Below are 22,026 nucleotides of genomic sequence, written 5' to 3'. Positions count from 1 at the left end.
AGATTTGCTGCTTCTAAGAAGCAAACAAACTCAAGCAGAAAATATCTACAAACTGGAGCTGTAATGTTTTGCCTGTGTCGGATGCAAGAAGACAGGCAGCAGTTTTAAAAGTCAAGGCCACTGAGGGGAAAGAAAATCTGAAAACATGAAAATAATGTGCTGGCATTTCATTTTACTGGAATGTGTTCTGTGAGTGTGTGTGTGTGTGTGTGTGTGTGTCTGTGTTTGTGTGTCTACACAGACTAGTGTCATAGTATTGAGTGATCTGCTACATGATGTGTTCGGACACACAACACCAAATCACTGTGGTTACAAATAAAAACTGAAGAAAACAGACCGGAAGATAATAATACTTTTTGGTTTTGGACATAACCTGACATTGAGTGTTGGTCATGTTTGACAGTATGTTGGTGCTGGATAAAAAGTAAATGGCTCATAGCAATAATCCCAGGGCCATCATCATAATCAATATCAAGTCTGATATAGATCTGGATTGCACTTTAGAGATATCCTGAACCAAAGTGGGTGTCATGTTTGGGATTTTGGTTTCGTTATTTCCCATTTTATTTTGTAGTTATATCCTCATGTGTCATGTTGTGACTTTCTACTTCCTGTCTTTATCTTTTTCACGCCTTTTTCACACTGTGTTTCAATAGCTAATCATTCCCATCATATTTAAACCTGTGTTTTCCCCTCACTATATGTCAATTTGTCTGTTCTCACCCTGAGTCTAGTGCGTTTCCTCGTCAGTTTCCCGGTCCTGTTTTCTTCTAGTGTTTTACCTGTGTTCCTCGTGTCATCCTGGTTTGTACTTTGTTTTTTTAAGCCATTTTGTTGTCTGCCTTTGTTAGTTGGAATACAGCTTGAGTTAATTAAAGCTCTTTTTGTTAGTTTCCTGTCTGCCTCTGTGTCTGCATTTGGGTCCTCACCATTTTGCAAACCTAAACAGTGAAACGGGGAAACCAAAATAGACAAATGAGTAAACGGACCCACATCACCATTCTTTAGATGTAAATCATGTCACAGTTAGGTGAAATTAAATTTGACCTGGTGCAGAACTACAAGTATATTAAAACACCAGGTAGTATGAGCAGCTTACTGTTGTTTACCGTAGGTGAACGATTACACACATGGTTCAGGTGTCATGTCAGCTGTTGAGCTTTTTCTATAAAAACATCAAACATACAAGATGGCAACTTGTTCCGCCGTGTCACAGGAGTATACACAGTTAAAATAACACTAACATTAAGTCAGCAGATTAAAACATATTTAGGATGAGACTGTCTACATGCCTAAGTTATGGTCAGTCTTTGTAGACAGTGTATCAGATAGGTGGTCATTCTTGAATTGAATTGTGTCAAATGTTCCTAATATTTTCCTAAAATGTTGTCACCTGGAAGCTGTATAATGATTTTGTGTTGAATGATTATTAGAGTGTGATTATTATTGTGCATTACTTGATGAAACTGTGCAATTGTTAAAGGTGTTATTGATAACATTCAGCCACTAAATGTGCAGCTTCCCCCTTCCATTGCATTCACATTACAATACCACTGTGATTCCAATCATCTGCCCCCTCAAGTGGTTGCCAGATCGTTGCACTACCTAACTTTGCTGACGCTAGCTAGTTAACGATAGGGCAGTTCAGTATGCTGGGCACATACTGTAAAAATCAGCAATTTTTTACATTTTCTTTCCACAAACTGCCAACTACCAAAACTCTTGATGCTGCCTAGAAATCATGAGATACCAATGGCGTTATACTATTGGCTGACAAATTTTGTTAGGAGCTGGAATCAACTATTCTTACACAGAGATAAAGAAAACACTCATTTTGGACCCGACAAACATTTTGAAATGATTAATTTTCACAACCATAATAATGTTTTTAAGAAAAAGAGATTTTTTTTTGTTATTCTGCACCTTTCTACAACCTCTGTAGATGTATTATTTAAAACATTTTTTTTTATCAATATGACATTTAACATTATTAGGTACCACCATGCTTTGCCTTCATGATGTTGGCAAACTAGCTAGTGTGGCATATGACCCCATGCACTAGCCAGTCAGGACCAGGAAGTGCTAGTCAGTCAATCTTCTTTCAATTTTCTTCATACAGTTAAATTTACTTTGCTAGCAAGCTTGTTAGCTGACTGAAATGGGACAATGAAGCTCATTCAAATGGCGTATTTGTATTGTTAACTCCTGTCCCAAAACTGTGTGCAAACCACTCCTTTCTTTCATGGAAAGAGGAAAGGGGAGGTTTAAAATGAAAGTGAATGGTGCAACACATCTAGTAAGCTAAGCTAACTTCCTCCATTTTGGAATATCCTCTATTTTCCCAGAGGTCGGCTCTGTCAAGATGGGTTGCTATTAGTGAACAGTTTACCAGCAGAGCAAGTTTGCTGGGCAAAATTCACAAAAAAATTTATATTTTAATCATTTTAGTTCCATTGGAATTAAATTATTTTGCTGTGAAATTTGTGTCTTAAATTGTGGTGGGCCAGTTAAAATATCGTTGAGCTGTACTGAACCACCTCCTGTCAGAACTACTGCAAAAATGTTTCAGTATAACTAATAGGACGGATTCTGTATTTCTCAGAACAGATTTTCCTTTTTGATCTGATCTGATGTGAATTTAACTGGCCCTGAAGCAGGCTGACCAAGCAGGTTACCATGGTGTTTTAGCCAGTGCCAGTCCTGTGGGACTGAAAAATCCCAGGCTATAAGCTCAAAGTTGGCTTGCAAGCACACTAACCTTGCTTCAAGAGAGCATGAGGACAGGCCCTGCAGTGTGCCTTTCTGTTCAGCCACTCATTCATGTGAAAAAGTGGAGGCAACCAAACTTTCAGCTTTCTTCATTTCCTTTGCTTTCCGCTCAATAGCATCAGAACTGGCTTGAAATGACTCTGGGGAATTCAAGAGCATTGTATCGTTGTTAGTCTTGGTCTCAGTGTGTGTGTGTGTGTGTGTGTGTGTGTGCGTGTGTGTGTGTGTGTGTGTTTACAGTCCCTGCTGAACACTTGAACTTGTTGAATTATTAATGCTCTCACACTGAGGTCAGAGGGTCAGTGAAGCTTACACCAACATTTCAGAAAAGCCATAAAAGCCTAAAGTGGATAAGAACACTGGGAGTGTGCATGTGTGTCAGTATGTGCTTGTGTATATACAGTATGGGCCAAGATGCAGCATGTTGCATGTATGCGCAATTATGCGTTGAATTTAACATTAGTTTTTATGTGTAAACACTTAGGACACATTAGGAGATAACATTGCAAGGATGTTGCTTTCCACTCTTTTGTTGATATTGCAGATACGCCCAAATACATATAAATATCAATGTCAACGCAAAAAAAGTCGTCATTACAGATGAGTCCTCCTTTCCTGCATTCTCTAGCCATTTGCCACCCCTCTCTAAACTCAAACAGAGTGTTTCCAGTTGGTGAAAATGTCTTCCATGGACAATCTGCTGTTTTGCGCAACATATGTGTGCATATCCAACTTTAAATACATATGTGGGCATAATTATGTGTGTGTTTGCGTGTGTGTGTGTGTGTGTGTGTGTGTATGTGACAGTGTGACATAACCAGTAGGCCAGGTTCCCTCAGGACTTCCGTGTGGATCTTTTAAAGAAACACAAATAAGCCATTAGTGTGGATATCAGGCCCTGCTGCTGTAGTGCAGTGCTGCTGCTAATGGCCTCATATAAGACACAGCCAGTGAAGAGTGAACCTCAGTGTGTGTGTGTGTGTGTGTGTGTGTGTGTAAATGCTACATAAATGGCCCTGGAGACATCAAGAGAGCTCTACTAGCTTCAGCACTGTTGGCAGTATCAGGGTCACTGACCTCCCACCAATCCCGACTCTCCTCTGATAGACACAGTGTGACAGCTAGCTTTTCATTTACTTCTACAGCTTGATGCAAAGCTCAGTATAACACTGAGTGATTAACTGGGAGAGGTGGGAAGAACCCTGCTGCTAAAAGGAATCTGAGTTTAAAAAGCATGCGGACACAACCCGTACTAAATTTGCTTCCTCCATTAGAAAAAAAAAGAGGAGACTAAACTGCCATCAAAACATCTCACTTGGTGTTGTTGAAAGCTATATTCAATAAAAATGAAATTGTCCTTTATTCCACGTGCCTTCAACCAGACCTGGATTCAGCTCCACAAGTGTCAACATTTACAATTTTGAGTGTTTTACTTGAGTATTTCCATGTTCTGCTCCTGTATACTTTTATACATTTTTAAATATTTCACTTTTTACTTCACTACATTTATTTGATATCTTGAGTTACTAGTTACTTTGCCGATTGCATTCTGTGTCAGAGCGAAAGCAGCACATTTTTAAAACAATTTATTCTATTGGCAGTTAGATTTTTAAAAAATAAATAAAAGGCGGATACCAATAATCAGAAAAAGCTGAATATCCAATTCAATAATCAGTGGACCAATAGTACACAGTATATACAAACATGTACAGTAAATATATGTATTATTTACTTTTGATTTGGATACTTTTTAATTGGAATAGAATTAACAATGTTAAAGATTTAACAAATATATATACATATGTAGATATATTTAAAATAAATCTGATCAGTTCAGAAATGTTGTTTCAATCTGAGAATGAACTTTTACACTCAATGTTAGATTAATATAAAATCAAATCAGATTGTTATCATATTTGTGATAAATTCATGATTATGTGATACTTTTATTTTCATCATATAGTGAAAATGTGAACTGTAACACTACTGTACAATAATTAACAGTATATAGGGCCAATCCGCTACGGTGAGGAGTGACAACACAATTGAGCTAGTATTTACATTATTTCAGTACTTTAATGACCAACACCAACACTATCCGTAACAGCTACTGTAAAGTACAGCCACTGAACAAATCAATGTGCCAATAAGTACTGTAACATTTAAACATTATACTGCAATGCACTGAAATAAACCCTAAATTCATTCGGTCACAAATGGAGGCTGGACTTAAGTTATTAAAATGTTCCCAACTTCCTCTTAAATATTGAATGATATTAATGCCGTGAATGCTTGGTTATATAAATGCAGCTACACCATTCTTAAAGTTCTGGACTCTAAAAATAGACTGTAAAACTGGGTGAGCTGGTAAAACAAATACTTGTAGCTGCCATCATTGTCAAGCATTAGTATCACTCAGGGAAGGCAGCACACATGACTTATGACTTGAGTCAATCTGGATGGTAACATTTTCTAAACAGACACTCATTATACATTAGTTGGCCTAATTTTGATTGAAATTTCATTAAAGTAGAAAGTCAGACGTGTTCATTAGAGATGGGATAATATTCATGTGGTGCTTAGCCTCCTCTAATGAGCATCACCAGACCTCCTCTGGTTAAAAATAATGATGTCTAGAGAGGGCTCACGTCAACAGTCCTCATCACGACCAGTGTTAACAGCTAACAAGCTAGCTTCCAGCTAGCCAGTGTCCATTACATTTAGTAAAGAATGTTAAAACATGCCAACACATTTCTTAACAAAGCTAAAGTGAATCTGTTAAAATCCCTCACAAAGGAGAAAAGACACACATGAGCAGGCAGATGCTAATGCATGTCATGGCTGGTGCTAGGCATTATATTTACAGGGACAGTGATACATTGACAGCGTTTTATCTTCTGACCCCTTCAGCTGAATACAAATAGATTTAGCTTTGACAACTCCACATGAATTTGCATGAATCAGTCCAGCATCTGTTTTAGCGTGCTCTGTTTTTTTAATGAGTGTGGGCTGGAAATTCAGAAATAGAAACAGCTCAGTGAATGTAGCCACCTCTCTGTGTCTCTCTCTCTGTAAGCTAGGTGCCTCTGTTGTGGCAATCACAGCAAAACAATTGAAGTATATATGAGGGTTATATAATTGTTTCATTTCTATTTTAACTGTACCTCAAAATGAAACACATGGCAAAGCAACACAGAAAATGACTAATTTAGATTCTGTATCTGTATTTCTGTTTCGAATTAGGACTCATTTAAGTTTAGAGAAGTGTTTGTATACTCTGCCGTATGTTGTGTACGAGAATGAGCACAAACTGATCATGACCGGTGTTTATTCTTTTAATATTCTTATCAAGTATGTCTTTCTTTTAATAATTGCTTATTTAGCCTAATCAGTCTGAATTCTCCTTTTTTCAGTATAATCTATTTCAAAGGCTGAGCAAATCAGACGCGTGGGCGGTGATTCCAAGGTTGAGGACAAGGCAACTGATTTATTAAATATGAAATCAAACCCATTACAGAGCGTACATCAAAGGCTCCCTTCCTCTACTCCATCAAAAGATGGTAGTTTTGTATTCGCGCAGACATCAGCAGTGAAGGGTCATCCGATATAGAAAACACTTTTGCCTTAATGCTGATGATATATCTCACTTTAGTCATGTGAACTGGCTGTCGCTCAGTTCAGCCTGATGCTTCCACATAGAAAATTCTCAGCAACTATATGATTTTGTACAGACAGTTGTGGTGGTGTATCAGCTGCCATGAAATCTGGTTGAGAGATTCAAGCTCCACGCACACATGAATGTTAGTCACTGTTGTCTGATCGCATGGTTCTGGTCATGGTCTGATCAGGTTCAATTTTAAATTTGTCTAATTTTATGTTTCATGACTAAATATGACATCCCCTTTGGCTTCAGCTGTGCTTCGTTGATGGTTAGAGCTAATTTATTTTATTTCATTTCATTAAACCTTTTTTTTTTACCAGGAACATTCTCATTGAGATTTGATGGGATAACAGCGTAAAAAGAACAAAAACCAAACTTTTAACAAACAACACATTACATTACAATGAATTTACCAGTGTTCAGAACTGAGACATGAGTTTTCAGTGGTCCAATAGTCCTTAATCCATTTTTTTCATGTTCAATAAAAACTTAAGAAGGGTTAAACTTTTATGAAGGTGCTATAGAAAGCATCCTGACTGGAAACATCACTAACTGGCAAGGTTCGTGCACGTCCCAGGACAGGAAGGCTCTACAGCAGGTGATTAAAAGCACCCAGAACATCTACAGAGCATCAGTGATGATCAGTGGTGAAGTGAGATGTCTGCGCAGAGCCCCAAGGATACTCAACACCCACCCCAGCCACAGTCTGTTCTGGCAAAATATACAGAAGAATCTGCTGCCCTACCACCAGACTACAGAGCAGCTTCTCTCCTCAGGCTGTGAAACTCCTCATTTTATCCTCCACACTTAACTGTCTGCTTTGTTTCTATTATGTAGCATGAGGAACTCAAACTCAGTTTCATTTTACAACCCTGGTGTGGTAAAATGGCAAATACATTAACCTTTAATCCTTTTATAATCTTCAAAACTTATTAAAAAAAAATCAAGTTTAAGCTGTCTCTGGAGCTGACACCAAGGAGAAGGTGCAAAAACTTTAAAAGCACTTTAGCCAAAGACAGTGGGGTGCTCGACGAATCACATACATAATTATTCCGCATGACTGAAGGTTGCAGCTGCTAAAAGTTTTGGGAGTCAGTAGAGGACACAAATAAGGAGGCAGTGTGCAATATGGCCTTGAAAAGAGAAATGTGCCTCTGTCCCATTCTGTGGTTGTACAAATAAGGCCAACTACCTTTCTCATGCAGACTTTAGTGATGTGTGCAGCATGGTACACTGAATCTAACCTGTTCAAGAGGAAAACTCAAGATGATTTTGTATGCATATATAAAATTCATTGCGGATTAAAACGTCTCTTGAAAAATTGCTACTTACACTAGAAAACGTCAGAATGCTAACACACTAAACTACGGCGTGGTAAACATTATACCTGTTTGACATCAGCATGTTAGCATTGTCACTGTGTTCATGTTAGCCTTTTAACATTAGCATTTAGCCAAAAGTCCCACTGTACCAAAGTACAGAACCACAAAGATGCTAGCATGGCTGTAGACCCTTGTAGTGTTTTAGCTCTTTTCTCTATAGTCCAGATGATTGCAATGAAAAGGATCATTGTGTTACACAGGATGTGTACTTCGTAAAAGTGTTTTCAATCAGAAGAGTGATATGAAGAAACCCATTTTAAAACATGAACAGATATTTATTGTATCAGTACACAGAGCAGCCCGTACCTCTATGAGTGGGTGCCAGTGTGCAATGGGTTTCCGTGGATACGTCAGCATCTCACTCCAGTGGTCTCGCCCCAGACTCTCGGCCTCATTGCCCACCCTGCACACCCCGATCACTTCATTATGTCCGACCCTGAAGGACAGATAGAAGAAGCCAAAATGTTGCGTCAGTTAATGTACTGTAGATTAAACTGATATACTGTAGGCCTATAGGTAACTTACTGACCGATCATAGTCCATGACAGCTATGAGCAGGCTGATCTGGTCGATGTTCTCAGGAGGAACATCAAACACAATGGCTTCATTGTACACTGGGTTCAAAGTGTTACGCTTGGTTGACGTCTTCCTCTTCTTTAGCCTCCGGCCGTCACACATCAGAGACACTTTCACATATGGATCTGGAGAAAGATAACATGTGGCAAGTTCAATTTGGATGCAAAAATGTGTCAGCACGGGAAGCCATGAAACAAAATCCAACAACAAAGCACTACACACTTCATGTGTATAATCGAATATACCACCTCTTCATGGAAACATTGCATTCAGTCAGCACCCACCTGAAGCTCCAGTGATGTCCATGGCTTTGAGATTTCTGGCTTTGATCATGGTGATGGTGAGCCTGCCAGCCGTGGGGAGATAGCACAATGAGAACATCAGCTCTCCCAGGTCCACATTGTCCTGTAAAGAAATACATTACATTTGTATCTTAGTACTGTCCATTCTCCAATAATCAACTTTTCATAGACAAGCTTTGATTGGAAGAATCACATGAGTGATTCCCATGCTGAGCATCACATGAAAAACATGAATCTGACCAGAAGAAATAATTAATAAAGTAATTGAAGTTTCACTTGTCACAAATGCCATATACTCTTTTCTCTGTATACTTAGTCTCAGCATTTGCCACAAACTGAGAAGATGTATGTCTCAAGGTTTCATGATGCATCATAAGATCAGTGGATTAAGGGAAAAAACGTACACTAGAGTATGACTCTGACACATGATGCCAGATGATGTCCTTTACAGCACAATAACCAATGTTTGTTGTCATCATATCTCAGCTTATCAATAAAAAAAAAAAAAATTGAGCTACTTTACTCGAGTATTTCCATTTTCTGCTACCTACATATAAATACTTCTCCTGCATTACAGAAGGAAATATTGCAACTTTTGCTCTATCACATTCATCCAAAAGATATCATTGATAATTCTTGAACAACATGGTCTTTTACATAATATAAAAATACACAGCAAATAAAAACCTGTTCTCCCTGCAAACACATCAAATGAAGCAGCCTGATTCAGTTTGACACTATGGTTACGCCTCTCACTTCTTGAAGCTCCCCTCTAGTACAGTAGTATTAAGAGCTAGAAAAGCCTTAGTCTAAGGGTGGCTGGATGGGTCATTCAATGGACTTTCTGGAGACCAGCTGTTGCACCCTGTTGTGACCAAGAGTGAAGATTGTTTTGTTTTTAAGTTCTGTAACTTAAGTAAGTTGACATACATGAATGACGAAATTCACAAATGATGTACTTACGTCACTTACGTCACTTACATCACTTACGTTACATAATGTGAGTTAATTCTCTTTGGGAAGTTGCTTTACGTTACCCAAAGTATGATCTTGGCTAGGCTAAACCTATCTGAGTGGTTTTGGTGCGTAAACCTAACCAAATAGTTTAGGTGTCTAAATATAACTAACTGAAACCGCTTGACAATATTAATAACAAGGTCATAATATATCATGTTATATGTGTACTGTTAGTCAGTAAGTCTGTACTGCAGTCAATAGTGCACATGATGTATTATTGCTAACTTGAGAGCTGATGCAAAACTGAAGCTTGAGGTAGAGCGTCATAGATTTGGAATTGGTTGGACCTTTTATAAAAGCAGTGTGTTGGGGCATTTCACCTCAGTTTTAATTGTTACACACACGCGCACACACACACACACACACACACACACACACACACACACACACACACACACACACACAGATGCATATCAAAACAAGGGGGGAAGAAAAAGAGGGGATAATCTATCCATGGCTGTAACCAGTATAGAGGCATAAAAAAACTCCACAGGGTGCCTAAGAGGCATGAAACTCAATGCCTGTATAAAGCTGCTATACAGGTTAAAATGGTACCCAGCTCAAGAAAATTCCTTTTCAAAATCTCAGCTGGTGTTACCACTTGAGTAGTGTGAGACTTTAGGGCTTGAAAAAAATAACTTGGGTAAGGGTTAATCATTTAATACAAAGGAGGTTAAGGTTTAGTAACAGTTGAGTCTGCTGAAAATCAGTGGGTAGAATCGACAGAAGGCACATTATAATATGTTACACAAGTCTTTACACGTCAGATACGGATCATGTCTGTGACACCTCGGGTAGAAAAAACATGGACACCTTTTAATCACATCTGCAATGGGCAGCAAGGGCATGACTCATCATTAATCAGCATGTTTCGTGTTACAGCCATGTCACGTCCTGAGCATTTTAATGAATTGAAACCTGGCTTTGATTGTTTGGATGTTTACTACTCCCGTTTTCCTTTCAGAATATCCCCGCCTTCACAATGTAACTCCAGTCACACGAATGCCAAGCTCTTTTGCCAATTAACACATCTGAAAATAACGTGTGATGGTGTGAGAATGAGTGTTGCGTTCATGAAACAGGCACTCACAAGAGTTCTTACAGGGGGAACTCTAATTCTAGTTTTGACACTTTCTCCCACACGTCAGGCTGACACAGAACTGGCTCTTACAAAATCCTAAATAGGCAGTGAAAAAAGCAAAAACTTGCACAACATTTTGGATCATTAATCATAACAAGGGATTTAGAAAGAATATGGCAATTCACAGATGTGGTTCCAGCTGTTTCAGCATCTGCAATTACAAGTCTCTCTTCTAATATATATAACAAAAACTCTCTCTTGTTACTCTGAACTGAGCTGCTTTATGTTTCCACGGACACGGTTAACACAACTATTTGATGCTTCCTAATGCATTCTGTCTCATCATTGATTAATACACAGGATGTTAATGATTTTGCACTTAGTCTTTGCCAGAAGTAACCAATTAGCTAGAAAGCCTAGTTAAAGGTCAGATGTAGTGGTTATACTGGAAAATCACTGTCTCACTTAGACATCAATATGTGCTCCTACTGATGCTGATTAAGATTAATTGGAGGTATATGGGCGGCACACACACACACACACACACGCACGCGCGCACGCATGCACGCACACACGCACACACACATATTAGGATGCTACTGCTCTGGGTCTTGTGCTCAAAATCGCTGAAAATCAAATTGAACAAAATTAGTTGATTCATCACAGATGTCAGTATCTACGTGCCTGCAAGCATGTAAGTATGCAAGCATAAACTCACACATATGCACACACACACACGCACACACACACACAAGCAGAGTTGTCCAGGATCCATGACATTCTGACTACATGGTGACTTGAGTTATCACACAAATTGCTGAGGCCACTGACACTGCATCATCACCGTTACCCTGAGCCTCGGGTGTTAATGATTTAGAGGTTACGATGTCTCCGAGGTGTGACACACGGATGGATTTAGCAGGAATACACACACTGATAAACTCAAACAAGAAGGCACTCTCAACAGAGGATCAGCAAACCCTTTAGCCCTCCACAGATAATATGATATCCTTTACCCACACACACACACACACACACACACACACACACACACACACACACACACACACACACACTCAATCAGCACATTAAGTTTTCAGACTTGCTGCTCACTACTCTTATGAGCACTCAAATCAAGCCTGCGGTCAGTATTATGGTCACTTGTGCTCAGACAATGAAATTAGAGCGGTGCTCTGAAGCGCCCCAATAAAGCAGAGAGTGAGTGTGGACAGTCCATCTTCTCCAATTATAATACGAGCACCTTCTCTCCCTCAGGAGCTGCCGGCTTCATCTACAAGCCTCTCCTGCTGCGTCCTTAATAATAACGGGCTCGGTCTAACTAGATCTACCTCCTCTGTTTCTCAATCTTATTTCCCCTCCTTCTTTTTTGTAGCTCCCTGTGTGTGTGTGTGTGTGTGTGTGTGTGCGCGCGCGTGTGTTTGCGTGTGTGTGTGTGTGTGTGTGTGTGTGCCTTCACAGGGCTTTTTGAAAGTGTCATGTTTAATGTATCACTTTGGAAATTGCGTGATACCTGGAACAAAGACATGGCAGACACTTTGTGACAGTGACTTTTCCCATGAATCCGGATGATCACACCCTGTCCCATCCCCACAGAAAAGGATAACTATATTCTTCTTATGCTGTGATTGGTCAAAATTGCAGTCATTCCCTAGCACTTGTCAAGCTCCAAAAACACTGAATCCTACATTTCCCAAAATGCAATTCAAGTGTCTTTGATTCAACCCTTTGCCCAGTAAATCCTTCAAAATCAGTTTGGAAACATGCCTGTATTTACAAACCAGTTTGTAATGTAGGCTCTACTTAAACAATTTTAGCATTCAAGCCCAAGCTGATATAACCACAACGACATCACCGTGACTTCAGCAGGGTTTTTTTTCCCAGATGTTGTTTCTGACACACTCAGGATTTGTATCTCACTCTCTCTCACTGCTAAAACAAACCTCACACCAAGTGAGATAAAGCCACAAAGCCCTTCTTGAAAAAAAACACTACACAGCAGCTTAATAGCAGGTTAATAAGACACCCTCCGCACACAGGACAACATTTGAATGGCCATTTTTCCTTAATCCAGCTCAGAGACTGGCCCATAATCATTAAAAAAAAGCCACTATTTGCTTTGCTTTAGTTTGCAGTGGAGCACACAGAATTTTTTTACAGTATGGAATTTAAACACAGTTGTATATTTCACAGGCTGAGTAGTTCTCCTGACCAATAATATGAACTTCATGTGCACACTCGATGGAATTCTTCTTTACATCACACAGTTTAAAACACAGTTTTGTGTTTGGCATGCCCAAGCTCCAATTTCCATCCGACGGCATAAAGCAGCAATAATTCAAATGAAGACGGCTCATAAAAAAGTCAGCCACAGCCACTGTCCTAATGCATGCATAACTTCGAATCAGATCTCCAAGTGGATCAAGTCAGGACACCCGTTGCCCAGCTAGACGTTTACCATTGACAGTGGCGTAGTCTGAATCCCCCGCAGTCTGAAGGGAGAGGGCAAAAAAATTAAAATGGGTACCAACTGAACAAGGTGGGGCACCAGCATAAAGAAAGTAATCTTGTATTAATGGTGAAACTGTTCTAAACCCTGGTCAACATAAAAACTCCAACACTAACTAATATTCTAGCATGTACCATGGGACAGACATGGAGGCATCATGGGGTCTAGACTATTTTTTTAATACTATTTTTTCAATCATAATAATGCAGTTTGAATAACAAAATAACTGAAATGAGTTGCCTCAGTAGAGCAGTATGAGGACAAAAAGCAGGCATGAGAGATTTTGATCAGCTCACTTTAATGCTAGAGATCCCATTACACAATGGCCAATTAACAGTCCAACATTTCTGCCTGGTTGAACATGGCGGAAGTAAATAAATCTCTGCTGAGGATGGACTTTAGCTGTATAGATGAATGTACCCTGGCAGAATCAGGTTAGGCAACAGGATCCTTCGTTACTCTCTGTAGAGAATACTGAGACAGTTGCACACAAAACTTTGTGTGTAGCTGAACTGTAGTTCAGACAGTATCTGAGTGTAGCAGCTTAATGTTTAAGTGCTCCAAAATTAGCTTCAGCTTCTACATTTTCACAAATATCGTGTTAAACCTGACCAAACCACCTGATTGAATTTCACTTTAAAATCTCTTAGACTGCTGTACAGCACAAAACAGAGGGCTAAAAATATGCTCTACACTTAGTTCATCTGTGTACAGGCTCTATGTATGTTTGCAATGTGTAATATGTTCAGGACCTCCCCGTGACTCAACTGACCATAAGCATCTCAACTAGAGAATCATATTTCTCATTCAGTGAAAGAGGGCAAATGGCAGGACAAGTGCTTGTTATATTGTCCCATTTGTCATTGTTGGGAAATAGGAACCTCGTTTACTGAATTAACAACACACACACATACACACACACACACATACACATGCCGATCCCATTTATCAAGGCCCTAATTACAGGCCAACAGGGCTGCAGTCGATAGTATTGACTGGTCCTGAAGGAGCTGCAGGTTACAGTGTCTCTGAGCTCTTCATTGTCTTTATCTCCAAAAAATCTTGCTGAGGAGAAAGCAGGCAGGGATGTATAGTATGTGACATTACATGATAGATATCCAAAAGCAAACTGAATCTAGTTGTGCAGTCAGTAGACTAGCTGACAACCAGAATTATTAAGTTCACTATATCTGCACCAAGATAGAGCAAGACATGAGGGAACTATTCACTGGCATATAATCAATAGTGAACATCTCAGGAAATGATGCATGTAAGTGGCTGGTTATTACTGACTCCACACTGAGTCAGATGGTTTACTGGATGGTCCATAACAAGGTAGAACTGAGATGGGAGTCTGGAGAGTTTCCTCCAATTATGCTGCCTCATTTCCAAAATAGGAACAACAGCCAATTCTCTTGAGACTAAAAGGGCAAAAGTTCTGACACTAATTGTTACATCAATTCTCTACAGAACACTTTTTACAAAAGAGTTGTATAACAAGGAAAATTTAAAATTTAAAATACAGCCTGGCTGTTTAGTTAGCATAAGAGACGATTGTCACCCAGAGGGTGAAAAAAGTACTGTAGCTGCTCAAAGCTACAGGCTAACGCTCAATCAAGCCAAGATAGTGTTAGTCAGTAACAGTTACAGTAGCTCGATGACCTTCCTTCAATTTTCTCTGTACAATGTTGTTTACTCTCCCCTGGCATTTCGTTCTCAGATTGTATAGAATTTCCAGCCCAATTGCTAGATTGAATGTTAGTAATGTACATTTCTGCAAACCAAAGATATGTTGCAACTTTTTCAGTATTGTGCTGTGTTCATGCTCTGGTTTAGTTTAGGAACAAGAACCACCTGTTGAGGGTTAGGAAAAGCTCATGTTCCAGTAAACTTTGTTCCACAGACATGGCTGGAAAGGTTCTGTTGTTGTGCCTGAAAAATGCCTCAACATCTGTTTATCAAATATCCACTGGTTTCATACTTACAAATGTTTAAACACTGTCTAGAACAGTGGTCTCTGGCTTTGCAGCCAATATATGACACATATTGTAGAAATGTTGATTTGATATGTTTACAATGTACAAATGTACTGCATGTGTGGTTTGCAGAAAGGTGCAACGCCAACATTTTATTCTGACGACTGGGCTAATAATTTACTTTATCGAGCTAGCTGCGAATTTGGTGGCTAAGGGGACAATAAGTTCAGAGAGTCTTTTAAAAAAGATGAATATATTCAACAAATTCTTCAACTGTCTGCTGACCATTCACAGTTTATACCCCAACAGGGAATGTTTCTATGAACTTACAAAAACCTGCTGTGATGTGGTAGTAATGTCTGTAATTCATAATGGCTTTTCTTTGACTGTAACACCATGCACTCCATAGAAACCATGAAGGCATGGGGGAGCTAGAGAGCTAGGATTCATTCATATCAAACAATCATTAATTAGGTCTATTTGTTAATGCCACAGGTGCACCAGGGGACGATAGAGCCAAGGACAAATCCAGCGCAGACTCGAGCAGGATTCGTTCATGACCTAGCTGAGGTACATGCGGTTTCCAGAGAAGGATTTTAATTACTGTTCAGTAATTAATGCTGTGTGGATTAACGGTGAGGTACTGTGGTTACAGCATTAGATTTTTGAGGTTGAGGTTTATGTAAATTCATAAAAGGGATGTGCCACACTGTAAACACTAATTAATATGTCTCAGTAAAAGTATAGCGTAACAAGTTCAGGCACTACAAATGATGTTCGGACTGTGTCCGCCGACTGACCTCATAATGTAAACCCAATGGGGAAAAACTAATTTAATCATCTATAGGCATGCAGCTCAGAAGTATGTGTATGTTACAGTCCAGTACATATGGCCAGGGATGGCTCAAGGCTCGTTCTGTGCCTGGAGCCATGATTAATGCACACAGACTGGAGACTGGACCAGCACAGGGTCCCTCCCCAGAATCCCAAGGGAGGTAACCTAGTTCTGCTGGTGATGCTGAGATAGAGAGAGACGAGAAACTCATTTATACATTTATTTAGAATTCCCCGACAGATGAATGATGCTGGGACTTCAACGCAAACAGAAGCACACATGCAAATACAGATCAGATTAAAGCAACACCGACTCTTATTGTTGTGTTTCGTACTGTCGAGGACTGAATGATTAATCCAGATACTATCTAATTTGCAGGTTGGCTGAGAGTCAGATCTGAATCTCAGGAGCTGCAAGATCTTGATGAATGTAGAATGTGTCACAACTCGGGGTGGACCTCTCTAGACATCTCACGATTTAATTTGATTGCAATTCAGAGGGCTAGGATGTGATTAGAAAACAATTATCAATGCATCTTGATGCATTCAAATTCTATAGCAAAAAAAATCTCTCATGTGACTACTTGCTCTTTTTCATCAGCGTATTCTTAATAACTCATGATTAAACTGATCAATAATGAAAATAAATTAATTTACTCCCATTGACTTTGCTCATGCTCAGCCATCCTCACCGAAACTCAAGACATAGCCTATGAAACACATGCTAACATCCATCTTGTTTTACCATTCAATTGGTCCAGCTGTAAGGAGCCCAGTAGCCCAGTAGCCCAGTCTTACAAAATTGTTACAGGCAATACTAAAAATATGATTGTGGGGCTGTAGAGATGACCTGGTTTACTAATTAAATACTCCAGACATAACAGAACATGTTTGTTTGGTACAGACCCCAGGAGAAAGAGAACATGGAGTGCAAAAATGACCATTTGCACCTAAATCAGGTCTAATATCATAATTACAATATTCTTCACAATCATCAAACTAATAAAAACCAACATGTCTCTCCATTTTCAGGTTTAAGCATTATCTATTCCTCACATCTTGTGATTGGCTTTATCTAATTAATTTTTTATGCATATTCACAGTAAATGTATTTCCCTAAGACTGTGGGGGAAGGGGACAGATGGGGAGCTGGAGCTACAGATTGAATATTGTAGGGGTTGGCCACAGTTTAAGAATAAATGTTTAATAAACACTGACAGCTAAAGCACTGTGTGTCTGTCTGTGTGTGTGTGTGTGTGTGTGTGTGTGTGTGTGTGTTTGTGTGTTAATTGTGTTAATTGTGTTACACTACAGCACATCTGACTTAATCCTCACCTACCAGAGTGAGAGATGAAGCAAGTAATAGCAGTTCTCTCCACTCAAAGAAACTATGGTTACAAATTTATGGACAGCTGACATGGAGGTTGGAGAGACAACTATTGGATAAATGTTACCTACTATAAATGACTGACCAGTATGGTTTTAATGTGTTCATCAGCTGCTTTGCTAATCTTTTACAATAACAGAAAAAACATATTAAATGCAGTAAAGGGGAAATCCCTTGACACATCATTTAGAAACATTCTAAAAGAAGCAAAAGGTACAATATTAAAAAAGATTACTTGCTATCTAAATTGCAAAAGTGAATTGATGATAAAAATGTTCTCTTGGTTTGAAAGAGAAAGTATCCTAAACTTGTTCAAAGTAAACACATCATCTCCTAAGTTTGAAAAGTCCAGTAGTTTGCATTGCTGATGGCTGTCTTTGTTGGGTAAATTGATGATAATAAGGGATTATATTTAGAAAGCGGACGCCTCAGGCTTAGACACAGGAGACAAGACAGCTATAGTTCACAAGTTTGATGCCCCAGAGGAGGATCTAACCCATTTATGCTGACCTTATTTAGCTGGGAATGCTGTTGGAAGGTGTTAAAACAATATTTATGAACCAACAAATTGTATTGTGTGTGTGTGTGTGTGTGTGTGTGTGTGTGTGTGTGTGTGTGTGTGTGTGTGTCTTATCCCACTGGGTCTTTGCATGACTCTAGTTAGCAGTAACAGGTCAGAACTGGCGTTGTGCTGACCGCACTAACGATCATTTTCTTGCTTCTTCATCTTTCTTTGCTTTGAACTTAATTACTTGATGAGGAGCAGCGGTGGCCACACTTCAGACACCAGGGGATAGGTTCCTGAAACACTCTGTGATATGCCTAATTTCTGGTGCTTTGATAGAATTTTCCACGCTTTCTTGGCCACATGAAAGTGACATAACCTCATACAAATGAAGCATTGAAGCATAATATATATTGAGTCATACTTAAATGTATTAAACACACCATCGTGTTAGACATAGTGTTTTAATGATTGAGTGGGTGCTGATATAGGATAGAAAATGGCAGAATGTCCAACTATAACAGTTTTAGTTTTAAAATTGTACACGTGCAACTGACACACAGTACAGCTAATTTACAGTAACAATTAAAGGTGCATTATGTAGTTTTGTGGAATACATTTTAACCTGAAGAGAAAGGTCTTCATTGACTGATTTTTTTATGCCTAAAGAAAACTAAACTTCGTTTTCATGTCTGAAAAAGTGATTAAACAAACTAACCTTAAAGGACTACACAATTACACTGTTTTACTTTACTTATGTGGCGGACCCTGCCACCTTTCTAGCTTTAAACAGTGTTCTGGGGACCTTATTTTCCTCTGAGAACAGCTTGTTTATTCAGTTATTAAAAAAAAATATGATTTATTTATTATCGTGTTTATGTTATTACCTCATTAATATTGAAAATATTAGTCTTAGTTTAAATTTCTTCTCCAAAAACTACATAGTGCCCCTTTAAAGTGAACTGGTGCCAATTAATGTTTTAGTAGCACAGCAACCCTCTCTGCACTACCATATACTATAAAAGAAAAAAAAAGAACATTTCAACATAACAGTGATGACACTGATAGAAACAATAAAACTTTCCTTATTTGCATCTACAACTTAAATATGCACCAAAAACTCAAAGGTACCAGTACATGTAAATGGTCACCATGTTGGTTAAGTTAGACTGATGTGCTTTTAGTATAAAGTATCTTATAGAGGATGATGGCATTAGCTTGAGTTTAACAGGTCTTTGGTCATCAACCATAGTATGTGATAAATTCAAATTTTGACCCAATGTCAAAACATAGTGTTTTTATAGAAGTAAATCTATTTGAAGCAGTGCCATCAGCTCTCTGCTGTTATTTGGACTACATCACTCAACTGACTACAAATTTGATTATGGACTAGATTGCAGGTTTTTGTGAACATTTGCTATGATTTCGGCAAAACCTGAAAGTGAGGGTTATGAGAACACTGTTGTCTAAATGTATTTCCCCCCTTTTCTTTATAACAAGCATAAAACAACAAACTACTACTAGTTTGCTACCGTCCTGGTGGCTAACGTCCTTGCTGGCTAATGGTACATTTATTGCTGTTTACTGGCTGGTAGTCCCACATTTTGAAGTATTTCAATGTGTAACCCCCCTTTTGATGGCATATAATGCCCAAAATTTAACTTAAGACCAGCAGTGAGGTTGCTGCACTTGGTACCTTTCCTCTACCATCAGTGCAGACTGGCAGGGTAGGAGCAAGGGTTGCAAATGTTAGCTAATAGCTAATAAAATAATGGTAAGTAATGAAGCAGAGTTTGTTTTACTAAATTGTTAGTTTGATGTTGTGAATGAATTGTGACAGTCATGCTTTCCTATCTCCTTCAGATATGTCAAATGACATTGTGATAATACCAGGATTGCCACAGTATAATATATAATACAGTATAATGGAAATGTCATGTATGTTTACATGACAACACTATTGATGACAACTGATGATGTATGGGGGTCTTAAAGGGTTGTCCCAATATATAGGGGGGATTTCAACCACAACCCCTTGTAACTTCAAAGGGCATTTGAAAACGAGGGGTAGGCGTAAAAATTGAAAATGGGTTTTAGCCTTAATATAGCTCACCTCTTCTACTGTAACTGTACAACCAAACCTTTAATGCACTCTTACATTTCTGTGTGCAGTTGAAGGGAAACAAAACTGACTAAAATCACCTAAGCCACAATTCAGGCCTACAGATCTCAACATTCAAATGGAATCCAGCAAGCATATATTAGCTTGTCTGCAAACATAGCTGTTTTTATTCCTCCATCCGAGCGGTACAACAAAGAGATGGCACAAGAAACATTAATTAAACTAACAGATGAGAGTGCTGGCCTCATTTTTTATGTTAATTTTTTAAAGTCGCCAAATTTCACTGAACCACGTATCCTCGGCCTTGACTCAGTTGTCTACCTGACATGAGCATCTGTTTTTTCAAAATGTGTTATGTTCACAAGTACCTTGTGATAAAAGAATTAGACACAAGGGAATTAGTCTTTTCCTAGGCTGAGTAATGAATTCATAAAAAGACCGCAAGATGCTGAATCTCTTAATACAAAATAACATATTGATGCACACGTACACACAAAACTAAAGGGTGATATAGTTTTAGTTCCTCAGAGGTAGTAAAGCATCTTGATGATCATCAGCTAGAGCTCAGAGGAAATGATGTGTACAAAATAAACTCCCCATGGGTGCTTGACAGACACATAACTGAATGTAAAACCCTCTACTGACTTTAAGTCATACACTGAAACACTAACTCAAGTCATCTTCTGTTGTTTTATAGTGCCGGCTCTCTGCATAACTACAGAACGCCACAGATTACATATTTGATTATGGATGAGGTCGCAGTTTTTTGGGAACATATGCTATGAGGTTCTAAACTTTGCCCTGTTCACAATGAAGCAATGCTTGCATGTGATAGGGGTGGCAATTTTCTACTGGGAAACCATGGGTCCTGGCCTTCAACACCAATCTAGACACTGCTGCAGTACACACCCTGAAGGCAATGGCCCCCCTTGCAGGACCATGCATCCATCCACACCACAAGAATAATTCAGAAATAGCTGAGGAATGTGACAAAGAGCTGAAGGCATAAACCAGACCCCAAAACTCCCTAGATCCCAATACAATTGAGCATCCATGGGATGTGCTGTACCTAGTCCAATCCATGGATGCCCCACATCACAACCCACAGAACTCAAATCAACCATAACATTAAAACCATTGGGACCCATCAGCCACAACACATTTTTGATGTTGTGGTTGATTTGGGTCTTGTTGGTTGGCTGTTTTTGTGGTATGGCGGGGTGCATTGTCCTGCTTGAGGGAGCCACTGGTATCAGGTGATGCTGTAGCCATGGCGGGGTGTACTACTTCTGCAGCAGTGTTTAGATGGGTGTTACGTGTCAAAGAACACCCAGATGAATACCAGGGCCCAAGCTTTTCTGACAGAAAATTGTATTGTAAGGAGATGATCAATGATATTCAGTTCACCTGTCAGTGGTTTTAATGTTTTGGCTGATCGGTGTAAATGTAGTGGAGTAAAAGTACAATATTTGACACCAACATGTAGTGGAGTGGAAACATAAAGTACCAGAAAATGGAAAAACTCAAGTAAAGTACAAGTACGTCAAACATGCACTTATAGTATTTAAGTAAATGTATAAAGTTACATTCAATCACTGATTTTTAAGTAGGTAAATCCCCCTACATATATGAACCAGTACACTGATGATTGGATCTAATTATGTTCTGTGTTAATGTTTGCAAGCTTGTGACTATGTACTGTTGGCTTAAACAGTTAGAATGTAAATTGTTTAACCTCAATGTGCAAATTAGTCTGAGTTTATCTGAGCCTGGGTTTTATCCCAGTCTTGTCCTGTCTTACTAATCATTTCTGAAAATTTTCAGTATTGAGGTGACTTCTGCACATAGCACCCATAAATAATCCACTGACACTGTTTGCTCATAAGC

General features: G+C 39.0%; 1 protein-coding gene across 1 annotated transcript in view; it reads right to left on the bottom strand.

Annotated features, from left to right (window-relative positions):
• The window catches only part of syt9b (synaptotagmin IXb), a 45,430-nt gene that overhangs the window by 1,666 nt on the left and 21,738 nt on the right, over window positions 1-22,026 (bottom strand). The window contains exons 5-7 of the mRNA XM_073472420.1: window positions 8,673-8,793; window positions 8,342-8,513; window positions 8,119-8,248 (exon numbers count right to left, since the gene is read on the bottom strand). Coding sequence (XP_073328521.1) covers window positions 8,119-8,248; window positions 8,342-8,513; window positions 8,673-8,793 — 423 coding nt within the window. The remainder of the gene's footprint in view (window positions 1-8,118; window positions 8,249-8,341; window positions 8,514-8,672; window positions 8,794-22,026) is intronic.

Source organism: Pagrus major, chromosome 8 (assembly GCF_040436345.1).
Source record: "Pagrus major chromosome 8, Pma_NU_1.0".
NCBI classification, from domain to species: Eukaryota; Metazoa; Chordata; class Actinopteri; order Spariformes; family Sparidae; genus Pagrus; species Pagrus major.
The sequence above is the reverse complement of the archived record's forward strand: the minus strand, read 5'-3'. Positions and strand labels throughout refer to the sequence as shown.